Raw genomic sequence first — 22,644 nt, forward strand, 5'->3', positions numbered from 1 at the left:
ATTAAAATATTATCCTTCACTTGGTCGAACATTTGCGAATGAAATAAATTGTGAAAATTGAGGTAGGTTTCTGATTTCTTTAGCCTGGCGTTTCGATCAATGAACAAAAGTACACGAGTGGATTTATTTTAAAAAATGAGGCAATAAAGAACAGAAATTGAGTTATCAACATTTCAACTGCAAACATTTCAATCTCGATTACACCTCTTAAACAAGAGTTTTATTTAATTGGATTGGCTACGTTGCTTTTCTACATCGATCGAAAAAGGAGGTCAACAAAATGGAAAACTCATCTTCATTCCTACCTCGTTCCTTCCACCGGCCACATAAAATCGATGGAATGAATGTCCTGACATTTTGCGAGGAAAGGAGCCCTTACATGCGGGGGAAAGTACAAACCTCCGCTAACCTTACACGAAGGGTTGGAAGCATCAGATCGATACACTAATGCAATCAGACCTTGATACCATCTACACACCTAACTACGCCCTGGTCATCGCTCAAAAACAGAATCGCCTGTTTCCGTCTCTACCTATATGAAAGTTTATCTTTTCAGATTGAGAAAATTTCAAGTCTTATCATAGATAACCGAGGCTTCTTTATATTAAGGTAGGAGATAAATTTCCAGTTTCATACTTAACTTGGTTATTATACTTGGTTATTATTTAACGGCGAAAGATTCCTCTCAGCGAACGCAATAAAAACGAGTCGAGTATTTACATAGAAAGCACTAATTCCACCGTTGTCATGTTATATATTCATTTTTCTCGACTAAACCCGTTATTAAACGACTTCGAAAGTTAGGACTAAACTAATACCTCCAATTACTCGCCACAATTTCATTATAACGTTAACCGAAACCCTTGACGCGCTCAATAACCTGTAAAGGCGCTTCAAGAATTCATTTCCGAGGTAATACAATTTTCTGCAGAAATGTGGAATAACATATCGGCGTTATAAAAGGAGATTCAAGAGCAGAAGGTGAAGATCACTTGTTCTCCCTTTGAACAGTGAGGACATATAAAAGAAAAGCCTAAGAAAGGTTCAAGACTATCCATACACTTCGGTTATGTTACTGAGATTATTTAAAAATGTATGAAGTTAATATCACATCGAAATGCAATCTGTTTGATTCCGTCAGCGCTTTTTTTTAAACGTAGAACGGTTTTATATCGATGGTTGCCTCGTGATATTGGAGAAACACGAATCAATATACATGCGCAATAAAAAAATGCAATCAGCGGAAAATCATTACGCGGTCAAGCCCGTAGCGATTAAAATAAAAAAGCTAGTTGCGTAAGGTAAGTAATCAATCGAAGGCAAGATCCTCTTTAAATATAGAAGAATCTTCTTGGAATATCGAAGTCGAGAATAACGAAATACATGAAACGCAGGGGAAAGCCAGCCATGAAAGACAAATTGTATTATCGATGGGTACGGTTGAATGCTCTGGGTAACGTAAATGGGAATCACGCGAGTATGGCTCTCGGATCGATAACGGAAACGGAATAATCGTTCTGATGAGTTCGTTGAACGAACACGAATGGATTCCGTGAAGAACGAACTCGCGTGGTTTCGTCGAAGCTTTGTTATACCACTGTGCCCAGCTCTACTTGCAGAGTCTGACTACGCATTGGTTTACTCTACTGAAATAGTATTGCTTCGAGGAAGGACGACCCTACTTAGTTCTGATAATTTAAATGTGTCCAACAGAGTATTAGATTTATGATACTAAGAGGTCAGTGTAGACCCTAGAAAAAGAATGAAATAAAATTAGGAAAATATTGATCGATATTTATAGAAGATATTGCACTGTGATTGCATTAAAATTCTTGATGTTCAGAGCCTCTTTCTCCCGTTTCTTTTTAATATCAAACGAAAGAATAAATTTGTTTCCTTGTAGAATACTTAGCCAGTAATTGTGAATATCTTGTGCTATCAATTACCCATATGATTCTCAAATAACGTTATTAAAATGTGAAGAGAGTTTTCTGAATATACAAATTTAAAACTAGCTATCAATAAGTTAGTATCGCGGGAAACACGTTTACCTTCGTTACTAGATGAAATGCATCTAAAATGAATTAACCTACTTTAAAAGGGACATTCAGAGATGTTGATGATCGATAATGAAATACACGTTATCCTATCTGAACACGTGGATCGATAATGGCCGTTGATAATATTCGCAGATACAGTATAATGACGAATGAAGTATTCGTAGTAGCTAATGACATAGAAATGCTTCGGAAATCTAATACATTTATACTATTGGGTTTACGATTAATTATTCAGGCTCATTTAAGATAATATTCAGGTCCATGTATTTATGCGAATAGTTGGAGCAAGTCCAAAAATATTTGCAAAAATTCCTTGCAACATAACATATGCACACCTGATTTTATTTTTAGTTTTACCACGGTAATTATTTTAGTTGAAAATAAATTTAAAACATACAGCACACGCGGTACAAGGAAACCCTTACTATGCAGCAGTTGGAAAGTATCGATTACGAGTAATTTATAAGAATTCAATATAAAATATCTACTCGTCGCCGAATTAGTCTTTAAACTGAGTCATAGTATTGATCCATTAACGATCGAATTTTCCGCAACCTTAAATATGTATACGAATCGCTCTTAAACAAGAAAGCTGTTTTATCAACAGATGAATATTGCACTTACCTTGAGTTGCTCCTGCCGTTTGTAAGTGCGCAGCATGAGCTGCTTCCGTTCATCCTCCGACATCAGGGGTTCACGAGCAGGCCTCCCAGCCCCCCTTTTCTGCAACTTCACGATGACCTTTGTTTTTTCGTTCATCCCCAAGTAATCCTTTAGCTTCTTTTCTGGTAACATCTCCTTCCCTGAGAACCAAAGCTGCGCCAATTGCACATCGATCACCTGCATCGAGAAAATCCCAATTTATCTGTTTAGAGACTTCACCGGTAACGCTGCATGTGACACTAAAATGGTAATAGGAGTGCTAGGACCCCACAAACCGGTGGCAGAAAAATGCAATGATCGACGGATCTATCCCACAGTGTAATAGACAGGTGTTCCGACTCTGGTTCAGAATGTGTGACTGATTCGTCCTAGTTCTTGTGGAGGCCGCTAGATTGGCGCTCAAGGAGAAAAGGCTGACTTTTTGCGCATAACAATGCCCGATTTCTTCACCTCCACCTAAGTCCCAGTCAGTGAACGACCAGTTGGATGCTATCATGTGGCATTGGTCGACCAGTTGAATGCTATCATGTGGCAGTTATGTGGAAGATAACTCTAAATGGAAGATTACTGAAGGTGAAGAAATAGGCCATAAAAGCTCTACTACTACAATCACATAGATGCACGCGTACATGGATTTCTTATCACGACGCCTCTCACGACGACCAGAGGAACCACACCGAAATCGGCACACAAAATCGCTGGGGTAAAGGTGCCGAGTCGGAGCACCTGTCTATTACACCGTGATCTATACCTCGTCTGTGATAAAACCTAGTATAATAATTATTTTAATAAATGATCAGATTATGTGATTCACCCTGCTTACTAAGAAGAAACAATCATTACCTCTAAAGATGCCTGCGTCCCACTGAGGTCCTCCGTGTTCTCAAATTCCTGACGAATGACATCGTGGGGCGGAAGACCCATCGGATAAACGATGGTCACAGCGCCTCTCAGTATGTCCAGAGCGTCTTGCACGATTTTCTGCGTGGCCAGTTCACCTTGCTGCACCAGCTTCTGCAATTAGACAGAGAAACCATCAGCGAAACGGGCGGCGAAAGCGAAGGAATCCATCTTCGGCTCGTTAGGGGCGAGAGAACGCGAGACCCAGGAGAGATTACCTTAGAAACCATAGCTCGTGCGTCCTCGATCGTTTTGCTCAAGACCTCCCGCATCCTCGCATTAGGCTGTCTGCCGTTTCTTCGGCCTGAAACATGGAAACCATTCGAACATTCCAGCCGGTCCGAGAGTAATTAACGCCACGATTACAAGCCCCATTCGTGGCAAGAATAATCCCACTGAGCCAATTTCTCGACCGCATTGTACGCCCGGTTCCACCGATAACCGCCATTTGCATCTACCTACTCTAAGGCGAAGCTACGTTGGACACTCGTAAAACAAAGTGTTCCCAGCTAAATATGGTCTCACGTACCGATAACGTCCTTGTTAAACGTCCATCCGCCCATTGGTACGCACTTCTCGCCCCACTCGTCCTTGAGCTTCAGCTCTTGTATCTGCTCGTCGGTGAGGCCCATCATGTTGTGGGGCAGCATGGTGCCGTGCTTGGCCAGCTCCTCGATTTCTAGTTTGTTTTTATTTGGTCCATGGTTAAACGTAAACTCCGGGTAATTATTATCCCCGCGCGACGTATGACTAATATCACACGGCGCCCAGGATAGATGGGTTCATAAACTGCGCCCTCGACTTCTTATTACGCGCCGTTATTACGAGCCGCGGGTGAGGCCTTCACGAGATAATCGTTAATGGACTTCTCGCGTTAATATCTTAGGAACCGAGGCCAGCACCATTGTGCGAAAGGGAACTTTGGAAGCGCAGGGAACACACGGCTTGGGAAGTCGGCATGGGGGTTTGCGCTAATGCGCGATGACCCATGGCAATTCAGTGCCTCGGAAACGTGTAATTACTGCTTCGTGGGAGGTGGACGTTTTGTTCGCTAATTCTACTAATTGATCGCAAATTATTACTTAATTTTCTTTCACGCAAGTTGGGATAGTGAGGCTTTGAGAAGAATAATATTCAATGTGACATAATCTTCATTGAATCTCTGACTATTACAACATTCTGAGTACCTATTAGGCGCACAGGCTTGTATGTGCTCAGTAATAAAGACGTTTAATAATAATAATGATAATGATAATTCCAAAGTCCAACATTTTCAACAGCTCCGCACGAACCTACCAGGATAAAGGCACACCGAGCAAGAAAGGTGTTCCTTCCATGCAGCGGTTCAGCCTTGGCGGTGACAAAAAGTCCACCAAGATCGAGCCAGATAACTCTCTCTCTCTCCCACGGAAAAGGAGCAAATGAGGAATGGAAGAAAAAAGGAAAATTCTCCCAGATTACTCGTGATCCGCGCGGCATTAGCATGCGCCATTAGGTTAATGGCACAATCCGAAACAAAATGAAGGGATACGTGGCTGGTTATCGTCGATGAAATCATTGGCATTCGAAAGAGCCCGCGGTTGTAATGTTCGATAAAATCGTGCAGGTTCGGTAGACAGGGGCCGTTACACGCCGGGGCGAAATAAAAAGGGACACAGACAACGGTAATAATGTGTTGCAGGCCGTTACCTCGGGACAACTCATGCCACTTAAACTTACGATCACGCGGCTCGGAACTGTGCGTAAACAAAGCGCGACTTTCTAGGTAACCTGCCAGTTTCTTTGCACGCCATTAGATGTCATCTTTGCCGAAGCACTTTCCCTCGAGGGGCACGGTGGGAGGCGGGGAAAGAAGCATCATTACCATAACATATTCTGGAGATCTTCAGCCGGCCGTTGTAAATAATAGTAATGCCGTACAGAACGTCTTCAACCCGCGCCTCTACGTGTGTGTCGTACAGAAACTGGCTCTCCTCGCCTCTCTTCACGTGCAGTCGAACCATTTTCTTGGAAGCCTTGAACAAAGTGACGCGCCGTGAAACCCGCGAGCTTTTATTAGCGCGTATTATGTCGCCGTTCCCCGCCAGTAGCTTTCCAGACTACGAGAGACTCTACCTCGAACGAATTTCACAAAGTAGCCACTTGCTACGCCTTGGTATTTCAGTATCGCTGTTCTCCTTTACCGGGTATAGCTTGAAAGATACGGTCCACTTACGAGAAACAAAATGCAAGTCAGAGTGGAAGCGGTTGAATTGCGATTAGGTGCGCATTGGCACAATTATTTAAATGTAATAATTACCCGAGAAAGGTTGCCCTTGTAAATAGATACGCTGTCTGTTTCAAGTATTCAGGAGTTCAAAATTAACCAAAGAAATTATTTATTAGCCGATTTCGTGAACTCTGACACTTAGAAGACTGATATGTACCTATATAGATTAGTTCCTAGGGTGAAAGGGTCGATTCGCTCGATACTTGTGACTGATGGCACTGGGCACGTGCTTCTTACGTGAGAAATACACTCGGCAGATTCCTTCGACGGCGAAGGAACGTATTTCCGACAGAACTGACCGAGAAGCGACAAGATCGCGGCAACGCTGGCAAACAGGGGGACTCCTAGCAACAAACGCATCGATTAAACAAGTCGAAACGTGGCGAGCTGCACTGTTCATTGAATAATGATAAATTCCAAACACGCGGTAATTGCTACCGTTCGCAAACTTTGCAGAGTTCAAGTCAATCCCAGTGTTTCCGTGATGCCCTCGGTCGTAGATCCTGCTCACGTTGCTCCGCCCGCTGATGCTTCCAGTTAAATCTATTAGGCGCGATCAATCACTTTAAAATTCCATTTTATATGAGAATTTTACAATTCCTTATATATTTAATATACATTTCATTTAACACAATTCTCATTTGTCATTCATTTTTCAAAGAAGGTACAATGAAATGGCCAAAGCGCGAGGTACGCAAAATAAAACGGTGTCGTTTAATGAGTATATAATTATTGTGTTTCATTATTGTATAATATACATATTTACATTCTAGTGAAACACGGATTACAAGAATAAAGACGATCATGTATCGTTACAAATAACGAAGAGACATTCAAACACGCTTTCTCTCTCTCTCTCTCGCTCTCTCTCTCTTTTTCCCTTACTCTCGTGTTCCTACTGGCGTTTTTGGACACAAAAATATCATGTATATATATATATATATATATAATATATTCCATAGAATTACTTTATATCAATAATAATAATAATTAAATATTCTCGGCGTTAACGATTGCAGAATAAAAATCTATACACTTATATATCGTATCCATAATTTCATCTAATTGTAAGTGACTAGTATTATGTTAAAATACACTTATAATTCGATTCGATGAGGTGTATCATTTCTCCAGGTCGTTTCCTGTTTTCGGGATCCGAGCGAAGGTGGTCCCTATGTAGCGTAATTGCGTGTTACATGCACGAAACGTATGTGTTATCGAACGACGATTGTGTCCTCTAAATGCTGGACTGGCCGAGAACAACTTCTTAAACGAATCAGAAGAGCGAAAAAGACCAGGCGGGTTCCTCGAACCACCGACCCGGCTGACACGCACAGATTTCACACGGGAACTTAACGATAAACTCTACGACAGTTTCAACGCTTCAACATCGATACGTGTGACAACGACGATTGCTTAATCAACGAGCTGGGTGCCGTTATTATATCGGCCGGTCCCGCGGCAAACAGGACTCGAAGAACTTACACGTTTACTCAAAATCCTTTCGCATTGCTTCGATTAATCTGGTTAATCGTGAGATTAGGGGACGCGTGGGGGATTACGACCATCGTAGCGCGATATGAAACTCCTCGCACAAGCGACACCGAACGGTGGCAAGCGCGTTCGTTAAATCCGTCGGTCGTAATGTTCATAAATAGATACACGTACATACGTGCGATATACTACGGCACTTTACACGATCGCCCGTCTAAATCGTGACGCTCTTAAAACCGAACCGCTCTAAAATAACCGACCCGACTCGATATGACGCGGCGTGATATGGTACGATAGAAAAATTGGCATTTGGTCCAGAAAGAAAGATACAAAATACGGGGGCCCTTAGGTGCTAAACGGTGTGGGGATTTGTAATAATGTGCGCGACTTGCTTCCATCTTTCTTTCGTTTTGGTGAGGCTAAGAGCATCGTGCGACGCGGGATACACAGACTGCAAACGTATCATCAGCGACTACGGCTCGAAAAATATTCGCTTTATCCCCGCGATGTCCGACGCACGATCGTCGAGAACGTCCACTATCGGGGGCATCGCTCCTGCCCCCAGATGTAGAACATCGCGTTTGGAGCTTCGAGCGACAATTAACTGCAAAAATAACGCGCTCATCCTACACGGGAAACACGTACTCTAATATCTCTAATCGTTTCTCGCCGATTGGGTGTCCTGCCATTAACGACTTTCACGATCACTGGACGGCAAGATCCTTGGACAACGAAACTTGGCGCAGAGAACTTCTCGTCTAGAATTACGATAACAATAAATTACCTCCTCTTTCCTCCCTCTTCATTCCCTAACGATACAACTGATCTATGCTAAGCATCTCGGACATAGACAGAAGTCGCTTCGCATCGATTAAAGCTCGTGCACGGTATTGTTAGTCTTTCCCTCCTGCTGAATAGAATCTGGACCGGCTCATGTTTGTTGAGATTCTTGAGGTATTCTAATTGTGGTACCGTCGAAACGGGGGTAGCGCGTAGCTCCAATTATTCCTCGTCAATGGTAGGCTCGACAGGTCGCAGTTCTTTCAGGATCCTCAGCTCCTGGTGCTGGTCATCCTGATCCTGCAGAGTCGTGTAAGGACCGTGCAACGGGGATCGCTGCACGGTTGGCTCCTCTCAGACCTTGCTCTCAGGGCCGTCCGTCGTGTGCTTGAAGGAGTTGCGAATCTTGCTGAGGTGAAGGGCGGCTAGATGGCCGTAGCTCTTGTTGTACCATTCTGGAGTGCGTCCTCTGTAAAAGACAGAAGCAGAAACTGATTAGAAATGGTGTGATCTCTTTTCCATCCAAATTGCCACGAATAACTGATATATCTTTGTAAATTTCGAAACGTAAAGTGGCAAGGTATTATAAAGCCTCAACTTACTTTGTATCCACTCTGGAAAGGTGCATGATCCTTGATTTGCCACTGCCGCATGGCTCGATAAGATAGCGCGAGGCCAAAACAATACCACGTGTTCCACCAAGCATGACAGGAGCATCCGGATGCTCCACGGACGTTTCTACGATGACGCAGGCTCCTTTCGGAAGGTCGTTACGCCAGGATCTACAAAGGAGTAGATCATTTACAAACCTCCTATTTCTGTTCACAGCTCCCACAAATATATCTTCCTATTTGCCCATACTAACTTCTTTCATCTTATTAAATGTGATCTAATTTAAATAAATTCGAAGCTCACCTTAACACGCAATAATCCCTGGCAGGAAGGGGACTCATATTCCCAGTGGCGTATTGAAAGACCTCCACATTAGCGTCCAGCTTGGCGACCAGCCTGTACTTCAACAGCTGAGGATCCCAAATGTGCCTCTCCCTCAGGACACGATGAAGAAGCTCGTTCGGTGGAGCTTCAACCTCCGTCGACACTCGCCACAGTCGAAGCGGATGACCGTCTCCGACCTTCTTGTAAGCCATTTCCACGGTGCTGTCAGCGGGATTGTTCACGGTGACCCATCCTCGACTTCTATGAGCGAAACATTCAGAATACAATTATAGCACACGGAGTCTATATTTCTCCTTTCATAATAGCAACTGAAAGGGGCGAAGTCACGCTTACTTTTCACGCGCCTCCTTGAGCAGAGCCGAGGTGCAGGCAAAAAGATACCCCCTCCAGTCCTGCTTCAGCTCCGATCCAAGCTCCTCCAAGGCAACTGGCACGCTCTGCTCCATGTAATTGAAATGGCACTGCGTCAGCATATCCGAGGAGACCTGATGCAACAGAGAACAGAGAAACGAATACGATCAGTCAGTGGATCTGCCTTCCCTCGATTCGTGAGAACGTGTTCGAATAATCTCGGATCGGAGCGCGATCACAATCGGCGGGGTCTCTCCCGTGACGACGGATGACGACGCTCCTCTCCCGAACGACCTGGACGTTCGGCATCGCCGGCACTCACCATGAATAATTCACGATGCATCTTGACCAAATACAGAAGACAGTCGTGAGCGGCTTTGTTTTCCGACAGTTCCCTCTGATCGGGAATGCCCACGGTCTTTCTCCTACGTGGCGATACGCTGCTCGACCTGTTGGTCACGTTCGTGTTGCTGTGGTTGAAGTGGAACAGGCTCGGTGCCAGGCACACGGCCAGGTTCGAGGCTGTCATTTGGTTGTAGGGAGCGTTGCTCGCTACGTGGTTCAAGAAATCGAGCAGAGTCTCCAACGCCTCACGGTGCTCGTCGGGCAGAAGCAGCAGGACGCTTTGCACCGCCTCTGGACGATGCTCGACAGGTACATCTGCAACGATTGTATACACTGACGATTACCTTCGGCCCGTGTTTTCATTAACTCGAATAAATACGGAGGAGTTGTTGGTTCTTTCGATTCGGATAGCTTTTATTTACAGTAATCGCGTGCCAACTTGAGAATTTAGCTTAATCTAAGATGCAATATCCCCAAGAATGAATTAATAGTTTGGGAGTTTGAAGGAGATTTGACAAACTCTGGGGGAGTATACGCAAGTTCACGACCATACCGCAGAAATCATTGAACTTAACTTTAATACTGAAAAGCCGCAAACGTCTATCTGCTGGAAAGATGAAGAACAGCATGTACTCACGTTGAAAGATGGCGATGAACGTCTCCGACAGCTTGTTCGTCAGTAGAGCCTCTGGCAGTTCCCTGAAGTACTGTTTCACAAGATCGGCCACATCAAAGGCCTGTTGGCCATCAAAATTGATGTTGTCCCCCAGCGTCTCCGTCATCATTTTCAGCTTCTGTATCCTTGACCTGACACCGCTCTTCCTGAAGATCCCCACCTGATCGAGGGCATTGGCCCTCAGCCATCGCAGAGCGATCTGAATACACTTTGGTAAGGCCTGCCCAGTCCTCTGCAAGGACAACAGCAACGGTACCCCAAACACCGTTTTATCCTTATAATCCGGAGTCTTTATCTTCCTGATGAACTTGGGCAGCTCCCAGTTCCAGCCTGTGCGATGCGTGGGGCAGTATCGTTCCATGCAAGCTGTCAGTTTCAGCAGAGCCAATTTCCTCAATACCAACAGTTGCCCGCAGGACATCGAGGCCATAGCTCTAGGGCACAGTGGATCTAGGGGTTCGGGGTACAAGGACCCCCTCTGGAAACTGTGCCACCTGACAACAGTACCCTTGTGCCTGGGGGAGTCCTCCTCCTGATCCGAGTCGCGGCTAGCGACCGTGGAGCTGCTCTCCTGGCTCCCAGCGAGCTCCGAGCTCCTGGACCTCGACTTCTCCCTATAAACGGTCACCTCTTTGGACAAAGGTTTGCCATCCCTGTAGGAATCTTCTCGGTACCTGAAGCTCTTGTGCATCTTGTCCTCCCGCTTCAACGTAGCCACCTTGTCCTCCTTGTACCTGTCCTGACTCTGTGTCAGCTTCTCCCTGTACCTCTGCGACTCCTTACCGAGGTTCAGACTTCCGCCGCGACTGTTAATCGGCGTGGTCTTGGTAGGCGAGTCCTTGGGATTCTGAGGATGGGCAGTCACATACTCCAGCACCTTGGCGTGATTGCTGTTCGCGTCCCTGAAGTACCTGTGACGCCAGCTGGTAGGCTGGCACTCGGAGTCGCTGAGGGCGCCCTGATCCTCCCGGCCACGGTGCAGGAACCTCCTGGCGCGGTTCATCTTGGTGCGCGTCGGCGTAGGCGTTGGCCCACCACCCTGGGAGCCGTCCGAGCAGTAGCTGGAGGAATCGTCGCCGAACGGGCTGGGCGCGTTGGCCAGGTGATAGGGGGAGGCTGGTAAGGTGACAGGGGACTCGGGCACGTGGAGAGGCGAGCCAGGTAGAAGATCGTTGAAGGAAACAGGAGCTGGACCCGTTGGCGACACGTCCACGCAGTTCAGCTCCTTCATCTTCTGCTGCATCGACATCACGTCGAGGATCTGAGGGCCGCTGATGACGATGCCGTCGCGGTTCTGACGCTTTCGCCGTCGGGACTTGAGCGACTCGACTCGCCTGAGCAAAGCCTTGGCACCGTCCCGAAGCCTCTCCGAGCCGGTTCTCCGAAATCTGGGACCGATCTCATCGGGAAGAGTCCCAGGTGGTAGGCTGCTGTATCTGAGAGTGTCCAGCATCGTATCCTCAGCCTCCTCCGCTTCCAGACGATCCTCCAGCGAGTCCTCCTCGGACTGCACGTTCTGCCCGGCGATCGCCTGCAGCCTCTCGACGTTCGCTGGCGTCACGTCGCACACACGCGACCACCGTCTGGTCTTCTTCTCGAAGGTCCAATTCTCGCTCAGGGCGCACTGTGTATCTTCGTCCGAATCATCGCCGCCACCCTGTAACGGTCAGCGCGCGTTAAGAGCTGAGACACACCGTGAGCGGGCGAATTTCAGTGCCCTTAATTAAAAGGAAAGTTACGAGCCGGCCTTAATCGTGCGGCTCATTTGCATAAGTAGGTAACAAGCGTACGGTCATAAGTAAGCGCCCGGGGTTTTAGAGGCGTTTCGATAAACGGGCTACGGCTTTCCGCGTTCTACTGCCGAACAGATCGGAAACGTCCCTAGCACACGTCTAGACAGATAAATTCTGGAATTACACGCGTGATCCACGGCCGTTTCACGGATGGATTATTTTCGTTTGGTTACGGGAACGAGACTTCTGGAAGATTACAACGAGCTAATGATGTGATTCGAGGGACGTGACTCATGATACACCGGCGGCCATCCGTTCGAGAGAGCGGCAGAAACGTTTCGTGAGATTAACGACTCGTGGCGAATGTTTAGCGGCCGCCGGTGGCAACGGTTGATAATCAATTTGCGTTTGATGTAGCGACAAATTAAGGACCACCGTCGAGGACGCTATCCGTACGTTGTAATTAATTGTAGAAAGTGTTTCGTGTGCCCGGCTGCCTTTTACCCAAGGATTACCGCGATCAACAGCGACACATATGTAAAGCTTATAAGCTATATGTCTCTTCCGGCATCTAGCGAGGGGAGGGAAAAAGCCAACGACCAGTTTCTACCACGAAAACGGAGGTTTTTCAGAATCAAACGTTAGCATGCACTTTCTACTTGAACGTTACGCTCAGCAGTACCACCCAGAACTTAGGTGTGACATTTCCCCTCCCAAGAGAATGAAGTTTGTGTAAAATGCTTCTATATTACTGGCTTGTATTACGCCCATTAGAAATATAACTTGAAATCTACATTTCACTCTATTAAATTAATTCGAATACCCTGTTCCCGACGTTTCCCATATGATTTCGTGCCTCCTCGTTCAGCTGTTAACTCCGTCACTTTCTAACAAAAAGATAAAAAAAACGACTGGGGGCGAATTACCACACAGTAAGCGCGAAAGCATGACGTAACTTTAATCCGCCTGCTAATGATTACCCTTAGCATGACGAGGATTACAGAGTCCCCTTTAAGAAGCGAAGTAACGCGATCATATTTCCGAGCATAAGGGGGGAGGACTACAACGGGGATTCTGAATACGATTGAGCGCGGCTGGATGGATCTCTGAATTCGTTCGATCTCGTGCACCAGCGCAGGGGACCAGCTTCCATTATGCCCTCGTGCTTCGCCACGAAACGGACTAGAAAAGAATCGCGGGACGAGATGGTTAAGTCGTGATGATGCTCGCTTCCTGGACGCTGGTGCCACCGATGGAAACCGTGCGAGGTGAAACCCGGTCCATTGTCATGTGCCGAGGATCACGTAAGGTCACACACTCTCCTGACTCGCAAGGCAGCCCTGGTGGTGCCCTACGTGGAAACAACAAAGGCGTCAAGTTTCGTAACGAGCGACAGCCGCGGCCTTATTGTTGGGAAACGAACCGCTGCCTTGGCCTATGCTTGTCAAAGAAAGAACGTGTTTCGGTTTAGTCATCTGTAACGTCTCCGCGATCGTTCTTTCAAACGGTGGATCCGATCGCGCGATTGGCTGGTCGGCTCTCCATTTAACGGGCTAACCAGTCGTTGATTCTACTACTTAATTTGATTCATTCACTCAGTTGTGTGAGATAATCAGAGTAGCGCGATGGGGCTAGTTTAGATGATTCTGGACGGATAGACAAGTAAAAGATTAGAGTAAATCTTTCTGATTGGGCGAATATGGTCGATCAGTTTTTGATGATGGGATAGTTTAAGCAGGATGAATCATGGTCCCCCTATATTCAATGAGTCCTAATGAATTGAGCGAAAGAATCTTAATTGTCCGTGAGACAATTCTGTCTATGCTGGTGCACTAGCGTGGAAAGCTGATCAATGGAACTTATTTAAGAAACTCTGAACCCCGATGACTCGCGCGGTTAATTGACCAAGCCTGTATTTACAGAATCAACGCTCGCGTTAACAGCTCCGAGTTGTATAATACTCTTTTCCCCCCGACGCAACGTTATCGCGGCGATAAATTTTAATCGTAAACGGCGACGAGCTGGGCGATCGTTAAACGAAATCACCGGAGTGTTCCATGGAAAAGGAACACGCAAAATGACATGCAAAGTGGTCCCGGAGACCTTCGTGGCGCGGAGAACGAGCGGCTTTTTTCCATCGTCGGATGAACGTCACAGGCGACGGGGCCATCCGATTATGCGAGGGAATAATCATCGTTCCTCGGATGTGGGCCACAGGTTAAAAATACACGGCATTGCAGAAATGGGATATCCGTCGAGAATAAACCGCGTCCCGACCAGAATAGACTTTTCAGATTTTTGATGCGACCCGCGACGTCCGCTTGGCCACTTCGATTACAAATTGAGGCGCAAGCTACGCCATCGTCCTCCGCTCGAAGGAAATTCTGCATCGCGCTTGGAGGGCGAGTGTAAAATTGCACGATCACGAGATGTATCCAGTTTCCCCGCAAAAGGCAACGGCTTTTAAACCTCCGCCTTCAACAATTAAAGAACGTACCACTAAATGGTAAAATCTAACGCTGACATATGAATTTCCTAAGCAAACGTGCATTTATACATTGTATGATATATTGTATTAGCTACTACTTAGGATGTTCAACCCTTTTTGACTCGAGGTTTTCGGATTCCAATCACAGCGAGCAAGCCGAGGCTACCCAGAAGCGCGCAGTGGTCGATGTCCATCTAAAGCGCGCCGCAGCGAAGGGGTTGCAGATACTTGGAAATTCCTCGGGTTAAATTATTAAAAACCTCGTTGAGTAATAGTAAGTCTTATGCGGCGGCGATGTACGTGCGTCGACTACAGCGTGTTGTCTCGAGCGAGTCCGAGGGGAACCTTATCCTCAAGGACACCCAAGCCCAGCGCGTTGGTGGAGGCAAAGGGACGTACGTACGTTTCGCGTGCGATTATCGGCGATCCGCCACTTACACTCCTCGTACGTATCTGCATTTCCGTTCCAGCGTGTTACTACGGGACGTGACGATTCTCCTACGTGAGTTATTCTCGCGGCCGGGTCGGTTCAACGAGCCGTGTCGCCCCACGTTGCCGCGACGTCACTTCCGTCTAGGCAGGTTGAACAAACCCCGATGTTTTATGCGTGACAATGGCTCAGCAATGGACTCGTAAAGCGAACAGTGTTTCGTGCGAGTTTTATGGGCTTCCACTATTTATTCTGCTCGGTCTTAAACCCGCGTGTTAGTTTATCCGGCTTTTTACTCTGCCCGTTACGTGCGCCCAGCCGAACGAGGCCTCTGGACGAATTAAAATCCCCGTCTCGTTTATCCTAGCTCGGTAAGATCAGCGAGATTTTACAGGGCGAGGCTGTATGCAGCTATTTTTCGTGCGCCCACAAACGAAGTGTCTTCGATATTGAACAGGCCGGGGAATAACGAACTGTACACACTCGCCACGAATGTACCGCGTAACTTTCTTCTACTTAAACTGAACGAGCGTCAGTGAGAAACGCAGACTAAACTCTCGGAACACCAAAGTTACACTGCAAACAATACGAGCTTTCACCTATCCACGGAAGACTCCAATGGCAACCGAACTTTTACGACACACTTGCACTTGTACTTGTCCTCAAGCTGTTGCGAATCGTGACGTAGAGAGCCCGCAAGCTGGCGCGGATAGAAGGCGCGTTTACGTGTTCGTTGCACTCCGAATTTAGAGTGCGATGATGGTGCGATGACCCAGATTTCCGTACACGTCCGTTAAAAGAACCTGCCGCGACGAATTAGTCCGCGCGATGGCCCTCCCGCGTCAAGTTTCAATTAAACGTCGCCACTCCTATTCGTTCTCGATCCGTGGTAATTGGTTAGCCGGACCAACGGATCGCTCCCTTTGACCCAAGAATAGATTTTTGGCCGGGGAAAAACGTGCAAGCGCTGACGTTGCTCTTCTGGTCTCGTCTCCTCGTTTCTGGCCCGGGTGCATGTCACTTTCAGCGCGAGGTGGCCGAAAAGGGCGAGGAACGAATGAATCTCACTCACGGAAAGCGTTTCTAGGGTCCTGTACCGATGGGTCATCGTTAAAAATCCTTTTACCCGAGGTTTGTGCCGACGGGGTTCTTTAAAGAATGTCACTGCACTCCAGAGTACACGGTGAAAAGGGTTTCTGACACGGAGAATGAAATTGTAATAAGATCGCGGTGGTAATTTAAGTGGGAGGCAATGATTGATTTAAAATCCACGGACCACTGAAGATTAACTACAATTTTCATTAGATGGGATGCCCACATTAATGTCCCATCAGCTTGGCGCTTGTATTTTAAACATAGAATTATAAAGCAATCGGGTACCCATAAGCTTCCAAGATACAATAACACCGATGAATCTTTCCCTCCGTCTATTCGCCGAATAAAATGAGCACATGGTGAGGCTTTTTCGTCCCAGAAGTGTCCGAGATACCATTGAGAAGCGACGGTTGCACGAGGAGCGGAGAAGAACGCGCAAGTGGAAACCCCTGTACAAAGAGGGCCCTCTCCCCCTCTGTTGTTCCTGTCGCAAAATGGAGCGGAAACGGTTATCGATACCGATGTCAGCGCGGAATAATGAGAAGCTCGGTCACCCTGACGAATACACAAGCAAAAAGAGGTCGGCGGCTGGAAATCCAGGGAACCAGATCCGGTCCATGCGTCGTTAATTGCGGGCACAGCGATGGTACGTCCCGCGAATCGGCATCAGAGCCGACGGAAAAAGGGAAAAGAGAGCTGAACCGTACGATTCCCGGAGGCTCGTTACTGAATCACGATCGTCAATGAAGAAATCCGCGGCGGCCCGACGAGAGGAGCAACTGCGACGGATATCCATGGAATGCCGATCTCCACCGACTTCTTTGGCGGACTGCTCCCAGCCGTATCTCTCGTACGAACGATACACGCCATACTTTCGAATCGGGAATTTCAACTGGCAGAATCGATGAGCGCCCGTGAGAAGCGTACGCCGTTTTTGCTCTCACAATTCGTTCGGGCTCGCCCTTGTTTCCCGGCTCAGTTCGCCGACGACGCGCCGCGAATTTCGTACAGCCACCCTCTTCCACCGGATCATGCATCGACTTGGGCCCGCGATTTAAAATGCTGCTCCCCCCCAACCCCTCCCGGCCCGTGAATTATTCTCCACGTTTCTGATCGATGGATTCGAAGGAAATAATCGCTGTTAAATATTGAGTTCAATGCGGTCCGCGGAAGGTGTGCAAAATGGCAGGAAAACGTAGGGGGTTGTAAAAGTTCCATTACGAGTTTCATAGTTGCCACGGAATTTGTTACAACGGCATTTCGTGCTGTCTTTCATTTAAAGCCAGATCTATAAAATTATATTTTGATGGAAATGGTGCTGGAGCGGAAGTGCTGTCCGGTGACAGGAGTTTCAGAGACCACTTAATCCAGTGTCATTAATTGTCGCCGTAGTATACTTGTCCTCGCCTACTTCTCGTACATCCGGTACCATTGCCGCGCAACCAACGGCCGTTGCGTCAATCCGAGAACACTTTTACAAGACACGAATTCCACGCACCAGCTGAAGGATATCATTCATTATACAAACTGTCAGTGACGTTGTTTCCACTCTTGGCCAATGAGTCTGACAAGCTTCGCCTACGTTCGCGGTCGGAACGAAAAAGGGGCCGGGATGCCGATTTTTCAGGGGAAACTCAAACGCTCCAGGCGACCAGCTATATTTGAATCGAGACACACGATCCATTTAGAATTAGCAAGAACGTCCTAAGAAACTATCTGACCATTTCTGTAATACAAGGGATGCGTTGAAGTATGTTTTCAACGCCTCTTAGAAGAATACGTGCAACGTCGTCGATAATGAATAAAACCACGATGGTAAACTGAGGATCGACGAGAACTGGCCGCGTCGATCATGAAACTTTTATGAGAGATAAATCCCGCTGCCAAGAACCAGCCCCTGATCGGCCGATTAACGGCACTCGGCCGGCCGAGGCTTTAGCGATGTTTAGCCAGTTATTAAAGCCCCCTTAATCGGTCCCCGATTTCGCGATGGAATATTCAAATCTTCCTAGAACCATTACTATGGTAATCCGTCTGTTCGAACCTCCTTGCGCACCGATCCACGAATCGACACTCAATTTCCAATCCCGACGATCACGAGCTGAATTCCCGATCCCCGAACTCCTCCCCCTATTCGTTATAATGGGGAGAAATGCGCCGTTGAAATTCAATTACTTCTGTCTGGAATCACCATCACAAATTCCGCGAAATATTATCTGAAAAATATCATGGCCTCGGCGTTCCCTGCAATTTATTAATCCGCTCCTTGGACGAGCCGTCGCTGTCGGGAGCTCTCGTTGTCTGCGCGCGGCTTAATGAGCGCCTGGTCGCGTTGATCCCGAGCCACCTTCGCAAGAAGTAAATCCTCATTTACGAGATCTAGATCGCCCGGTTGATCGACAGATCGGCCCGATCCCTCAGCTTCTCTCCTGCGTCGTTCCGTGTCCATCTGGTACCATCGTAAATAGCAAGCGCTTTTACATTAACACGTTCGCGATCTACCGACTAGCTCTGATCATGGAGTTGGTGCATTCAACGGGCGTGCCTTTTTAGTTTATAAAGCGTCGCTCATGTTTTCGACGGGAGCAGGGATGTGCTTCCACAAAGAAGCGTTTAACTTGGACATAGCACGCCTTTCGCGTGATTTTACGTTAGAGTAATTTAGCAATGAAGTTGTGCCCCTGTACAGTAATAAGGCAATATAATTAATTGATAGATAAAAGACCTTGTAATCGCATATGACGATGCAGACGTTTTTAAAAAGGATGCAACGTGCTCACTGCCTTAAGAAGCTTATCGCCTTCGGATGTGCGAGCGGGTCCACGCTTAGAGATTCAGACTGCGAACGTGTTAATTCTCTTGACCATAAGCGAAAGAACAACCTCCGGCAGCCCGGCGAGCGTTCTGCACGCTTCGAGAACGTGTATCGCGATGCAAATTCCCCGATATCGGCGAATGAGCCTGCTAATTTGGCAGGTTATCCGCTAATGCGGAATTCCGTACACCCACTCCGGTTCTGGCCTCTTTTATCCGTCGAAAATAGAAACCGGGCTCGCGTATCTAGAGACGCAAGTCGAGGCCCCATGGGTTAACTAACTGATACCTAGGCTGAGATTAGGGGACGTTTTGCTGCTGGGACGTTCGAATTCGATTAGAATCGTCGTAGGTGTGAATAAATTTCGATACCCCTGTTCGTTCTCTAATTCTGATCGCAGTGATATAGAAACCCGAGAGAATTGGAAATTATTAGATAGCCTCTGAAACCTTTAGCGGAAGCCTCTCCGGTATAAATAGAAACCCATTAGCGTATTTTGATCCTGCGTCTAATAAGAAAACAATCGACCCGAGAAGATTAATTACCCCCTGCATGCAGCAGATGGACATCCATTTTTCATCCACAGCGACAATCGCCAACGGCGTTCGCAGCAACTGCAATAACGATGAAATATTTCGAGAGACTTTAAATATAAACGCTTCTACACACTGTCCACTGATGACCGATGCAATTTTCACGTGCCACCATCGATTTCTCATTAATCGGTCCATTAGCGCCACGAATGGAGCAGCTGATTAAATAAACGTCCGGCTGTGTTTGCCTTTAATTAAATCGCTCCCGGCAAATATTAAACAGTCTGCATACGTAATTGTTATGAAAGCACACGTATTACCGAGAGGCGAAATAAAAATGAGTCAAAATAAACAGTTTCCGCTTTCAAACTGTGCACACGATTTCTCGTTTGAATTACTTTCGGATAAACATACGGGATCGAGAAGTTCCCTGTACTTCCAAAAGTTCAAGCTCATTTCCCAGTGGACCAATCAACCCAATCTCATCGTTTACACGCTCATCTTCCCAAAACGTATTCTCCACTTGAATGTCAAGGTCTGATTAGGCGGTGGTCTAGTTTTTATGGCAAATCTTCCGAGCGCCCCGTATCGAATTCTTCATCCGCGGTGGCGCGCGATGGCAATTCGAGTGCCGGGCTCCAAGGCGTGCTCGGAGCGCGTAGTACACGCGAGAAACGTCGTCCCCGAGTGCCAAGGCTCTCGGCTCGGACGCCACGCTGTCTGGCGAGCCACGTTTCTCGGGCCTCGAGAGCTCTCTCACGACTCTCTCACGGTGAAATCATTTCGCGGTGCTCGTCGTTCCGCCCGAGGCAGTGCGTGACACTTGTTTACCACGCATGAAGGGATCCGGACAGTCAAAACGGAAGAGAGGGATAGAGGGGGACCCGTCGTCGTTCCCCGCCGCGGAATCCGCGCGAGGGAAAGCGGAGAATCCTCTTTTCCATGGATCGGCCGATGAAATTTAAATGAACCGTCCGCGATCGGGGATCAGCGGGTTGATGCGCCATTCAGGATACCCCGTTCCGTTTTGGAGAGAAATTTCTGGCCTCCTTGTTCGGCCGCGAATCGGCTGCGAACAGTCGTGAATGATGAACGACGGTGCGCTCGATGATGGGACGTTTAAATGGTAGGTCTGCTGGAACAGAGAGGCAACATTTTCTCCGATGAGTACTCTCTTTAAGCTTTCTTAGCGAGCTGTCCGTGAACTTTGCAGCTCAGTTTCGCGCTCCTTTCAGAGCGTGGCAGTTGACCAAATCTTCTATAGAGCTTAGGACCGTCGATCCCTCCACCCCTGTTGCTTCGACCAACTTTCACAATCCTTCTGGAATCCTTCCAAGTCTTTCATCTTCACTGGATTCGCCCAGCTTCGCTCAGACCGACCAGACTCGATCGTTTCCCTGGGTGTCCACGAGTCGCCAGCCAACATCGGCACCGTCGGATCTTCCTGCTCGCGCAAGACACGCTCCCGCCGACAGCTTAGCGTCGCGACTGTCATACCCACTGCTTTATTTAGCCGCGGTGCAGTTATCAGGGACGGTCGCTGGGTCTGCACGCAGGCGGATCGACGTCGAAGCTTGCCGTGCGAGCAGAAGAGAAGTGGTATCGTTAGTGTGCTCGCGGGCGAGCCGGCGTATTACCATAAATTTCCATCGGACCGTTCAGAAGCCAATTAGCGTAAGTCACACCGAGATGAAGACCGCGATACGTGGTTTTACTTAAATCAACCCGACCGCGGAGAACCGTTTGCTCGCCCACCGTTTTAATACCGTGCAATCGGCCGCCGACTTGAAGAATGCCGGCCGCTGGCACACTCAGATAAGCCGCCGCGATATTTTAACGAAATTAAGTTAAACCTGTTATATCGCTCAACCGTTTGACACGTACACGCACCAGCCCCGATATTCCTCCGCGCTGCGAGCTGCCTACCCGCGAGATCGCCGATCCCCAGCCACCTCCTCCGCAGCCTCTTTTCCATCTACCTCGGGCCACGCAGCTCCGTCTTCCTCTCGCTGCCGCGTCCCGTAGCGGAGGCCCGATTAAACCGCGAGTCCCGCGGAGCCCGCGTTGGCCCCCGATAGCAGCGCATTCAATAAACTTGTCGAGTTATTGGTGTATCCGGCGGGACACGTAATCGATCGACGTTTTATCGCGCGCCACAGGTGACCTCACCGTTTATCGGTCTTGAACGGTGCCACGGCGTTTTCCCGCAGGTGCTACTTCAACCCACACTATCTTTCTCGCTATCGTGATCCCGTGTAGCGCGCTGTGTTACGATAAGCGGGACAGGAGGGCAGGGCGAGAGGCTCGTTTCATCGGCGAAGGATTTTATCGAGACGTCAAATGGAGCGCGGCCTCCAATCGCCCCGCTGCTCGGGCAATTCTTGTGGGAAGGCATTGGCGAGTATTGCGAAACTGTGGCACCGCACGTCTGCAGTTATAGTAATAATTAGAGTGGTAGAAAGATAAACTTCGCACGATAAATCAAGCTTCTCGGTTATTGAGGTTCGAATGCTCAGCGTGCGTTGTCATACGCGCTGGCTGTGTACATTCTCCTAACTGATCGACCGGACGTGTACACGTGTTCGCGGCACTCAAAGGGTTAGTGGATGTTGCTGCTGTCACATTGCCACGCGCAGTGTAGCAATACCGTGTAGCGCGTTGTACAAAGCCAGATGAGAATTGAGCGACGGGACCTGTCCACGGCAGTATCGATTTCACAGAGTCCAAGTTCACATCTGTCACGGATAAAGCGCGTAGAATTGTGTGGTATTAGCCACACGTCACGCTGCGTGTAAACACTTGTATAGAAAATCAAAATAAATGATGACCGAGGAAAGAACGCTTTCTTCATTCTCGGTAGATAATATCCTTCTCCGCGCGAAGCAAAGAAACTCCGCTCTAACTAGGGGTGCCAACCGTACTATAATATAAAGTAATGCACTATACTTTTGTCTTGTATACTATATACTGTTAGAAAAATATATAGTACGCAAAAGTACTGTACTTTCGATACATCGATAAAATTCTACAATCCTTACTTATTTCTTTATTTTAT

At 47.6% G+C, this 22,644-nt stretch overlaps 2 protein-coding genes across 2 annotated transcripts in view; both read right to left on the reverse strand.

Annotated features, from left to right (window-relative positions):
- LOC143368653 (cilia- and flagella-associated protein 298) overlaps positions 1-5,626 on the reverse strand; it is a 79,043-nt gene extending 73,417 nt beyond the window's left edge. Inside the window, exons 1-5 of the mRNA XM_076811583.1 lie at positions 5,488-5,626; positions 4,153-4,302; positions 3,842-3,927; positions 3,567-3,737; positions 2,685-2,900 (exon numbers count right to left, since the gene is read on the reverse strand). Coding sequence (XP_076667698.1) covers positions 2,685-2,900; positions 3,567-3,737; positions 3,842-3,927; positions 4,153-4,302; positions 5,488-5,626 — 762 coding nt within the window. The remainder of the gene's footprint in view (positions 1-2,684; positions 2,901-3,566; positions 3,738-3,841; positions 3,928-4,152; positions 4,303-5,487) is intronic.
- A 957-nt stretch (positions 5,627-6,583) lies between these two features.
- Positions 6,584-22,644, reverse strand: part of Cv-c (RhoGTPase activating protein) — a 277,255-nt gene continuing 261,194 nt past the window's right edge. The window contains exons 11-16 of the mRNA XM_076813303.1: positions 10,457-12,152; positions 9,797-10,134; positions 9,457-9,608; positions 9,082-9,363; positions 8,769-8,948; positions 6,584-8,635 (exon numbers count right to left, since the gene is read on the reverse strand). Of these exons, the coding sequence (XP_076669418.1) occupies positions 8,521-8,635; positions 8,769-8,948; positions 9,082-9,363; positions 9,457-9,608; positions 9,797-10,134; positions 10,457-12,152 (2,763 nt within the window). The 3' untranslated portion in view covers positions 6,584-8,520. The remainder of the gene's footprint in view (positions 8,636-8,768; positions 8,949-9,081; positions 9,364-9,456; positions 9,609-9,796; positions 10,135-10,456; positions 12,153-22,644) is intronic.

This window comes from Andrena cerasifolii, chromosome 5 (genome assembly GCF_050908995.1).
Source record: "Andrena cerasifolii isolate SP2316 chromosome 5, iyAndCera1_principal, whole genome shotgun sequence".
NCBI lineage: Eukaryota > Metazoa > Arthropoda > Insecta > Hymenoptera > Andrenidae > Andrena > Andrena cerasifolii.